This window comes from Acyrthosiphon pisum, chromosome A1, assembly GCF_005508785.2.
Source record: "Acyrthosiphon pisum isolate AL4f chromosome A1, pea_aphid_22Mar2018_4r6ur, whole genome shotgun sequence".
Classification (NCBI taxonomy): domain Eukaryota; kingdom Metazoa; phylum Arthropoda; class Insecta; order Hemiptera; family Aphididae; genus Acyrthosiphon; species Acyrthosiphon pisum.
The window spans coordinates 106,994,893-107,005,988 of NC_042494.1; the positions used below are offsets into that span (position 1 = coordinate 106,994,893).

The 11,096-nt window shown below is 32.2% G+C and overlaps 1 protein-coding gene and 1 non-coding gene across 4 annotated transcripts in view; both read right to left on the reverse strand.

The window, feature by feature from the left end:
* The window catches only part of LOC100164099 (synaptotagmin 1), a 51,226-nt gene that overhangs the window by 9,599 nt on the left and 30,531 nt on the right, over positions 1–11,096 (reverse strand). For all 3 annotated transcript variants that reach the window (XM_016804391.2, XM_001944678.5, XM_008184918.3), the window contains exons 2-7: positions 3,512–3,733; positions 2,601–2,726; positions 2,353–2,495; positions 1,535–1,636; positions 1,252–1,446; positions 504–680 (exon numbers count right to left, since the gene is read on the reverse strand). In XM_016804391.2, the coding sequence (XP_016659880.1) occupies positions 504–680; positions 1,252–1,446; positions 1,535–1,636; positions 2,353–2,495; positions 2,601–2,726; positions 3,512–3,725 (957 nt within the window). In that variant the 5' untranslated portion in view covers positions 3,726–3,733. The remainder of the gene's footprint in view (positions 1–503; positions 681–1,251; positions 1,447–1,534; positions 1,637–2,352; positions 2,496–2,600; positions 2,727–3,511; positions 3,734–11,096) is intronic.
* On the reverse strand, positions 6,136–6,208 carry TRNAF-GAA. The gene has a single exon. It is a non-coding gene; the product is annotated as a tRNA-Phe (tRNA).

The window sequence follows — 11,096 nt, forward strand, 5'->3', positions numbered from 1 at the left end:
TTCAAACAATAGTTAAATATAAAATAAATATGAATTAGAGAATAAAACTAATATTATCTACCTATATGAAAATAGCCATGAAATAGTGTATTTTTCCTGTCCGCTGTAGATAGGTAGGTATGGAAAATTGCACATGGTATTAATACTGATAAAGAGTTGTACTAATTGGATATTATGATCCGATTGACAGTGGAATAAAATATTATCATAACAATATAATAATTTGTCTTTTAAAATGTTGTAGTTAGAAATTAGTATTTTACTCTGAAACGCTCACAAACGGAGGAATACTTCAATCGATTTTGATGAAGTTTTTTTATTATGAAAAAATCATAAGTTACTTTTGCATGTACATAATTAGTACGACAAAATAATAATAATAATAACAATAATAATATGTTACTTATGGACAAGAACAATATAATAATATAAGAAAAGCTTATTATTAAAATACAATATAGACTCTTATAAAAAAATCGCCACGATCGCTTTTTATTACTGACCTGTCCTCCTTCTCCTTCGACCGACTGCAGTTCTCTCCATTCTTCGATCGTCTGGGCCAAATCGATCTGACACAAGGGCACTTTTACTTCTCCTATCTGATCGTGCTTGGAGAACCGGTCGAAATCGAAAATGGCAAATACCAAAGTCTTGTTCATCGCATCTGCATAAGGTATCCCCTGAGGGATAGCGGAAGGAATACAGATAAAATAATGTTTACTTATAACTTATAAGTTACAACACGTTTATATATACGCATATACTGAAATTCAGATACCTATAATACTGTGCATGCTTATACTATAGGTAGGCAATGGCGTAATTGGGAGTATTTTTTTTCGGGGGAAGGACAAAATAAAATGGATATTTTAAATTTTTATCTATTTGTGGTTAAAAATATAGTGGTGGGGGAAGGAGAAGTGAAATCCTTTTACCTAACAAATAATTTACCAATATTATAAATCTTATAATGATAAATTAGTAATTATATAAACATTGAAAAATAATATTGAAGTTCAAGAATAATGCTTTAAAAAAAGTGTTGCAATATTCTATGAATTAGAGCTTAAAGCAAGGGGTCAAAACCTTATCTTTACAGACACTATATAAAACTATAGAGATCATCTGCCTCCTTCACCCTTTGATCACAGCAGATTACGCCTATGTTTAGGTGATTAATATTTGATTTTGGGTACGTTCATTCGTGATAACGTTGGAAGATGATAATAATGAATAAAAATACCCACGTACCTTAAACTGGAATGTTTCGTTAAAGACGGGATTCAGCGTTTTTCTGTGCACTTTTGTTTCGAATTTCTTCTTTTTGTCCGGCAATAAGTAGACTTTGACGTACGGGTCCGAAGTACCTCCCATATCCAGGGCCGGCAGGTCTTCCGCTTGGATCACGGTCACGGAGAGAGTGTTGCCTTGAAAATCGTATTCCATCTGTAACATGTGCATTGTTTTTTGCCCCATGCCTCCCGATTAGAAAAAAACTCGGACGTATGGACATATTATTACTGTGCAGTTATACCTTGAACTGTAACCTTCCCAACTTTTTCTCGTCCTTCGTACTGTCTCCTTCCTCTGCGATTTCCTCCGCATTGTCAGCCAATTCTTCCATGTCTGGTTGTATCTGAAAAATAATTACCAAAATTATACTTCCGGCGATATAAAATATTTATTTTTCTCAATCGGCTATAAATGTTCTTAATATATTATAGTGCTTTGAAAGTAGAATTTGTATACATTTGTATAGTATGATCCGTCTTTTATTATAGAATTCTATAAATAATTTAATATGTTTAACGAGTTTAATTTTGAATATATAATCGAATGGAGCTACAGTGTTAAAGATCGATATATGTATAATTTTTTTAATTACTTCCTGTGGATTATAATGATTTATAGTTTATACTGGTATCAAATATCATAAAAGCCTCATAAATTATCATAAAAATATCACGAAGACTAAAATGTTCTAGACTCTAGTCTTCATGAATAATACATTATAATCACGTTCTTTTCAAAATTAATTAAACGGATAAGACTATATAATTTATTTTATGTGGTTATTCTGAACAATAGTGTCGAAAACGGGGTGATTAAACTAAAAACAGATCATTGTGGTTAAGCCAGTGGATTTTAGGATTTGATTTTTTACAGGGCATAAACATCACACATTTTTTTTTGTTGATATTTGGTGAAAAGTGCCTGTAATATCGAAATATATTCAAATGCTTCGAAATCAGTACCATATAATATAACCAACATGGCCTCCTGCCCCCCCTCTCCCCACTACCTTTAAGTCGTTATTGGATTATGATGTCTAATTTTTTTAGAAATCCTTACTTTTTCTTTGTAGGCTGAACCCAATAGTTGGACAGCTTTTAGATCCACGACGCCTTTTCCTTTTTTGCCATCTTTTGTTCTTCGCTTCCTGAAGAATCTGTGTATGCAAAAGCCCACGAATCCGACAGCTAGTAATACTACCGCTATATACACATTATATGATATAAGTACAAATAATTAAATTAACGAAGTTATTGTACGAAATATATAAATTTGTTTGCATTAATTTACAGAAAACTGTTGCTGACCTATTATTATAGACCAAGACGCCCATGGTGGCATTTCCGAACTATCCGTCGGAGTCAAGGTGTTTGGCGTGGACGTGATGAACGGTATGCTCGGCGTCCTCAAATCTTTTTCTGAGAGTTTAGTTTCTGCACATAAATAAAAATTCAGTGGAATCAGTAAGACAAAATATAGCACTATTTTATGGCATATAGTGGCCTACTTATACATTCGTTTTGTCCAATTTACGACCTAACAGAGCAATATATTGTGTTTATTTCGCACTAGCCACGGTATGGCGTGTGTGTTTCGTTGGGGGGGGGGGAAGAAATAGTAAAGGGAGCTTATGATTCCGTCAAGATATATATCAAGGCTTGCAATAAAAATTTCCGTAAAAGCCGTTTCAATATAAACTTCCTCTTTTGTATTATTGACCCGTCGCAAAATGCGAGACACGCGCTTTTGTGACATTTTTTTAATGTTATGTATTAGGTGCGCGCGTGTATTATATAGATTATAGGTATAACTATAAAACGAGTCCAATTATTTAAAAAGTTTCATTTATGTTTAGTTATTTTTAACGGACAAATCGTGAACGAACGGAAATATAATAATTTATAATAACGAAGCTTGTATATTATATAGGTTGGTGGTAGTATACGTGTAAGCGACAGGCGCTTTTTGAAAATATCAATAAATCATTTCCAGTATATTTCTTAAACAGCGTAGCGTATTTTGAAATTTGACGGGGTCGTAATGTAATAATATAATCTATATGTGAGATGAAAAATAGCGGCTGAGACCTTAGATGAACTTATCATTATTATTTTACTTCACACGTGACTACATGGTTTTATATAGGATGTAGCATTTAGGACGTGTCCAATGTGTAGGTAGTAAGTACTGTGTAGGTTGTCAATTGTCATGTACTCACTTAAGACGTCTGCGTTTTCCAGCTTGGAACTCATTGTCGTCTCGGCGTATCCGGTGCCGTCCAGGACAGGCGTACCCTGTCTGGCTGACTGGTCGAGTCCCTGGGCCGACGTACCGCCAATTGTCTTATTTTCGCCGATTGCCAGACTCGGAGGCGACGTACCCGATTTGTCTGCTGAATCGGATCCATCGGTCGACTTGTCCACAGGTGCCATATTTTATCCTGAAATGAAATACCATTGTTATGAAAACATTTATGAGAATGGTAGTAAACACTTAACCGATATCCATATAATATAGGTACCTAGGATATATTCATAATATATATTATATATTATATAGGTAGGTAGTATAACTAAATCGAAAATTTATTTAATTATTTATTATTGACTATTTTGATATTATATAACCATGGTATAATCAAAATTCGACAAATATACACACGGTTTGTCAATGATAATATTATATTTGACCTATGGTATTTTATTTTGAGTGTCTATACCAAAATATTTAACTTACAGCTATTCCAATCATTCTAATCCACAAATATTTGTCTCATAGCTAACGCTCCCTGGTACGTTAGTGACCACACGCTACACCTCCACCACCTCAACATTCAAACAATACACATACTCACATTCCATTACTTATATGAACAATTTCATATAAACATTTATAATCACCTATACCCTCTTATTTCCAATCCTGTTTCTAACACAGTACCAGAAGGGATAAAATCCTACTCACCCGTTGTCTCAAAAGAAATTGGCTACGTATTATAGTATCCTCTTTACATAAAAAATAAAATAAATTCCTGAGTACCTACTATATCTGATGTTGTGACGTAAGACGTTTCCTTCATTGATGTGAACATGTCTTGGATTTATTTAAACAACAATTTTAGTCATTGTATATTTAATTTATTTTTAACTAGGATTGTATATATTTTCTACTTTGAATAAAATCATGTTTACGCTCAGTTTTTGTTGTAGTTTCCCGAACTACTGGTCAAAACCTGTAAATCTTCAAAGTTAGGTCATTTATGGCTTTCATTACACACGTGTTCTATGACATTCTTATGACATTTTGTAAAACGCATTGAACTTTAATAATGTGTAACAGGGTTTACTACACTTTGTAAAGTAATAAGCTATAGTAAATAACTCAGTAATTTAATTTCATACACGACCAGGAGAAACGGCGTTTTCGAATATATATATAAAATTCCGTAGATGTTTTTTCTTAATTTTTTTTTTTTTATACCAGTTCTTCTTTTTATTTGTAGTGGTCGGCCTTCAATACCATACAGACAAAGATATTAGCTACCATATAGGTATTAGTATAATATTAGGTACCTATATAAATGTATTATATATAGTACAAAATACCTACTTTTAGTGCGAATTTAATATTATTTAATTTAAGTATTAATACAATTTTTATAGAAGTATAATACAAAATGACACACCAATAATGTGCCCTATTTTTTCCTTTAATAATTAATTTAATCAAATTTCTGGTGTTTGAAATTTTCGATTATTTTAAATACTCTATATTTTTAATTATTGGAATTGTTATACTACATAAGTAGTTTTATGTGACGATAGGTATAAAATTATTTTTTAAATGAAATGAAAACCAACCTTTTTTAGTGTGAATTGTTCGGCTGATGATTTTTTTGGAAATGTTTATGCATTTAAATCAAACTTTGAACTAGTAGTTTCTGAGTTATTAAAATGTAATACTAAGAATAATAGTCCTTAAAAATGGTTTTATAAAACTATAAAATATATGTAATAAATATTTAATTTACAAATGTGTAGGTACCTACTTGTTAGTTGTTATTAATACTTAGACAACTATCACAAAATATTAAATGTTGATGATAGATTCATAATAAATACTATATTCTTTTAAAATTACTATAGCCCCCATACCTATCCCTTCCAAACGTATTACCAGACATATTATTCTTAGGACTTAGTACACACAGTTAAGCAACTCAAAAACTACTCGCTCGAATTTAGATTTGGATATTTAATTTTCAAAAAAATCATTTACTTAATAATTTACAGGAAAAAAGGGCGATTTTCATTTGAAATGTAAAAGTCGGTATCACCACAGTTCCTCAATGTAACACAAATACAAAATCTAGGTATTTGAATATATGATGCTGAAGTAAAAACTTAAAAATTACAAAAAATCAGAATTTTAATAAATTTATAATTAAAGGCAAATTGGGTTGAGCATAGTTGAATCACTCTGAAGGTAGTCAACTGAAGGTCTCATATGTTTATGCTTGACAATTTTTTAGTTCTAGTAGTATTCATTTTGAAAATATTATTAATTTATAATTTATTTATTCAATAGTATTAGCAAAAATAGTTTGAAATGGTTATTATATTAAAATCATATTGTAATTAAAAATATTTAAGTGCATCATTCTAATTCTTAATTAATAACTATTTTTGCATTAATCAAAAATTATTCTGTGAACCATAATCAAATGAACGAGATCAATATAATTTATTTATAAAGATACCAATTTCATTTCATTCAGTAGCATACTTTATTATGATATTTAAAAGAAAAAAAATTCTCGAAAAAAAAAAACAAAAAAGTTTCTGCCGAAACCAGGGATCGAACCAGGGACCTTTAGATCTTCAGTCTAACGCTCTCCCAACTGAGCTATTTCGGCTTCATGACGTCAACATGATTTTGAGATTATTTAACAATTACGCAATAAGTACCTTCTAGATTATGTCGACTAGACAGTAAAACACAAAATTGATAGCTTAGGTATAAATTGAGTTTAGTTTGAGTTGTAGCCAGGATTATAATATGTGGGGGAGGGAGGGGTTAAGTAAAAATTAAATTATGTTTTCTACAGTTTTCATGCATAATTAATACATTTATTAGAGGAAAAATGTCAATGTAGGGACGGGGGTTTAAACACCCAAAACCTCTCTGGCTTCGCCGCTGGTTGTATCTATTGAGTATAGAGTATAAACTATAGATTGTAATGTCTATAGTAGTAGTAGGTAATGCTTTATTGTAAATTTTTTTTCTTTCCAAAAGAAAGGCCTGATTTAGGCATTTTGTGGCCTTAAGCAAAATAAAAAACGTCTCCCCTTGTCAACAGTAGTGACGTAGTGTTTATAGCCCCCCCTCCAAAAATGAGCTATATAAAACAAAATAATAATTTATATCAATTTAGTTTATACTTATAAATGTTCACAAGCATAATTATAATGTTATACATTTTTATCTCTACAGGCTACAAATTTCTTGTACCTATTATTTATTAATACACATACATATACACATTTAATATACATTATTGATACCTACTGAAAACAAAATAAAACTTTTTTTTTCTTATACAGTAGAACTTCCATATAACGGTCACTGAAGGGACTGTAAATAATGACTGCTATTTAGATGTACCCGTCCTACAGCTACAGAATAACACTAGGATAACATTCGACGGGACCAAAAAAATTGACCGTTACATAGAGGTGGCCGTCCTATAGAGGTGACCGTTAACGGAAGTTTTACTATATTATATTTTATTAACTGTAACAACTCATAAACAATACATTTATAATAGAAATAATAATTATTAAGCTATTTTATAATATTACTTTTCTTGCTTTTTTAAAGCAAATTCATTTATTATGTCATAAAAGCTTATAGAAGATGTAAGATCGCTTTCTATAGATAGTAAACCTAAGTTATTAATTCTTTCTTATTAAAAATAGACTTTTATTTATTTTAATTTACATTTTATTCTGCAAAGGATTAATTATTATAATTTTTTTTTGAAATATATATTTCTTATATTTATTTTATACGATGATAGCAGTACTCTAAAAAAAAAAAAAATAATGTTCATAAAAATCCTCTAATAACGGAGGCCACAGGTATATAGCCTATCCTGCCTTATGGTAAATTATATGACCCTGCTTCTAACCTATCAATAGTTATATTATTTAATATATAGTATGACAGGTACCTACTTTCTATTGTTGCAAAAAGTACAAATTACATATGAAAAACTAAGTAAGAAGATTAAGTGAAGGTACCGTATATACTTGTAGGATGCTGGATGGCTATATATAATATTATAATATAGTCCAGTCAATAGGACTTCAAAAAAAGCGTTGTCTTACAAAAAATACTTAAGTTTTGAAACTTGGCGAGAAGTTTCGTCTCGGGGCACTGATTGACCAAAAAAAATGCGCCATTTCTCATAGAGGTCCGCAACCGTCCGCTGTTTTGGATTTTAGGTGACTTTTTTCACTTTTTACGGTTTTTTTGCAATATTTCTGAAATTATTAAGAGGCTGTCAGCGCACTATTTGTTTTCTCTCTCTGGCTCACACGCAACATAGACAAAATGCATTTACGCAAAATCATTTTTTCTATGTGTTTGAGTAATCTTAGAGTAAAGTCACCCATGGCAAAAAAGATAGAGAATAATACTTTTGAGAGAATGACATATCGATTTGTCTAAATATTGTCTCAAAACAATTTAAACATTTTATTTTTACATATTTAACGGGCTTGCGTCCAGGCAAAAAGGGTACATATAAAATAATAATATACAATATACTCAATATACAAATCATTAAAGATATCATTTCTATTAAATAAGAAGAATAAATTAAATTAACTTAACAAGCTAAGGAAGTGGGGGTTCTCATTTGCTATTCTCATAATGCGATTAATAGGTTCATTGGACATGTAATTAGTTGAACAGAGAAGGACGTGAAATGGAATAGAATTGCGAATTAAATGTGAAAGCACTCTAAAATGAATTAGGGAGAGAAGAGTTGGGGCGTCGATATCCAAAGAAATAAGTTTATTGAGGAAGGAAGTGTTTTGATAATATTGACTGTCAGCTAATGAGGATAGGTTAAGTTTAGACAAGACAGGGGAATAATCACATAAAGGGCAAGGAATTTCTAAGGAGTAACTTGCATAATTGAGAAATTTCCTTTGGACGCCTTCAAGTTAAGGACACAAATCACTACAATGTGGATCCCAAACTACTGAACCATATTCAAGAATTGATCGAATGAGAGCACAATAGAGAGATTTGAGTGAGTTAGTAAATTTAAACTCACTCGAAACTCTTCTAATAAACCCAAGTAACTTATAGGCTTTACATGTAATGCTAGTTATATGTGCGCGTGGAGAAAGGGAAGGCGTGAATATAAAGCCTAAGTCACTTATAGAGTCAACAGATGAAACTCCAATTCCATTTATTAAGTAGGTATTGATTATAGGAGACCGAGTTCTGGTGAAGGACATCGAACGGCATTTACCAATATTAAGAGTTAGGCCTAGGGATTCACTCCACGTGACAAACCTGTCAAGATCACTTTGGAGAAGTGAACAATCTTCTGCGGTTCGAATAATCTTATACAATTTCATGTCATCTGCGAAACATAGCAGACGGCTGTGGTGTAGTACAAATTGAGCATTATTGACGAAAAGGGAAAAGAGTAAAGGTGAGAGATGACCTCCTTGGGGCACACCCGGAGTGGCAATAAAGGGTTCAGACCTAACATCAAATAGCTTCACCCACTGAGGCCTATGTTTTAAGAAAGATTCAAACCAAGACAGAAGATTGGAGTATGTGAAGGAGAACTTTATGGTTAACAGAATCAAATGCCTTGGAAAAATCAGTGTAGATAACATCAACCTGGGCACCAACATCGAAAGAACTAAATATATAATTCCAAAAAGTGATGTTACATGTGACAGTAGACCGTCCAGGGCGAAAGCCATGTTGCTCATCAGCGAGTACTGAACGGTTTACTGACGGTTGTCAGTTAATGTCATTTAAAACCAGAGCTTCAAATATTTTGGAGATGTGGCCAAGTATAGCAATAGGCCTATAGTTTTCAATTTCAGAAGAATTGTTAGATTTTGGAATAGGGGTTAGTGAACTGATCTTCAAGATATCCGGCAATATTCCTTGGTCTAGAGATAGGTGGAAGAGAACCCAAAGCGGGAAAGAAATAACATGCCTTAGGTTGTATAAAGTCACCTGAAATACCATCTGGGCCTATTGATGAGACATTACGAAGGCAGGTTAGTTTATGGAACACATTGCGTTGGGTAAAGCTACAGTTGTTTGGTAGATCGAAACATGTCATGTCTAAATTGCTCGAGTCAACATCAATTGAGGAATTAGTGTATACTGAACTGAAATGAGTATCAAATAAGTTGACAGTCTCTTGCTCTGAGGAACTAAACACACCATTCAAGGATATAGATTTGGGTACAGTATTATCCGAGCGACTTTTACGAATAAAATCCCAGAATTTGTTAGGATCCTTAATTAGGGAGTTTTCTGTCCGTTTTACAAAAGCTCTATGACATTGTCTAGACAAATATTTACATTTAGCACAAGTAAGGGACAAGTAAGCTTTGTAATCAAGAGCATCAAATAAAGAATTAAATATGGCATGAAGTTTATTCTTATAGTGAATTAGATTAATTAGCTCTTTAGAGACCCAAGAAGGGAAATTAGATTTCCTGTAGGTAACTTTTGGAACAAATCTCAATATTTATGTATGCAGGGCATCCATAAATAAGTTAACTGCTGAATTAACACCGTGTGTCAGTGAAGGTTGCCTGCCAATCAAAGGAAGCAAGGAAGGAGGATATCAGTGGGTAGTTAGCTTTGTGGAAGTTGTGGTAAGAATGGCTGCTATTGAACTGATTTGGGCATGAAGTATGGCCAAGAGATAAATGCAGTGGTGGGTGATATGAGACTGGCGTGACAAATGGGTCAGGTGAACAACTAATGTTAAGTTTATCAGTGCTGCTGAAAACAAGGTCCAACAGTGAGTTGAACCTATAATAAATAAAGTTTTTTTGGTAAAAGTGGTGATATGCGAAAGTTTCAGGCACACATAGGACATGGATAGGGGAATGTGAGGAGTAATTTAGGATTTGTGCATCATTAGCCCAGTTAATATCAGACAAATTAAAGTCGCCAAGAAAAATATAAGTATGGTTAGGAAACTGGAGGATATAAGTCTCAACTGCAGACATGTATTGTTCATCTGTTAAAAGAGTGGAATTGGGACGAATATACACACCCTCAATTAAGATACTTAGAGAACCAACAGTGGCTACTATAACATCATTTAAATTTACAACATTTTTTTATTTATTTTGAAAGTCGAATACAAAGTCAAATAATAATAAAATATAAAATCGATGTCATTCCCTCAAAAATATTATTCTCTATCTTTTTTTGTAATAGGTGACTTTACTCTAAGATTACTTAAACGCATAGAAAAATGATTTTGCTTAAATGCGTTTTGTCTATGTTGCGCGTGGGCCAGAATAGTGCGCTGACATCCTCTTAATATTATCAACATTTTTCAAAACAATATTTTACTCACCTTCTTTTCTAAAATATCTGTATCGTATTTAAATGTTTCTCCCAGAGACTCAAGATTTTTTTTTAATTCGTAATACAGCCGATTTGTTTATATCTCCAAGTGTTATTTTCTCTAAAGCCTTGTCTAATACTTTGCTAGCTTCAGTGACGTTGTCTTGATT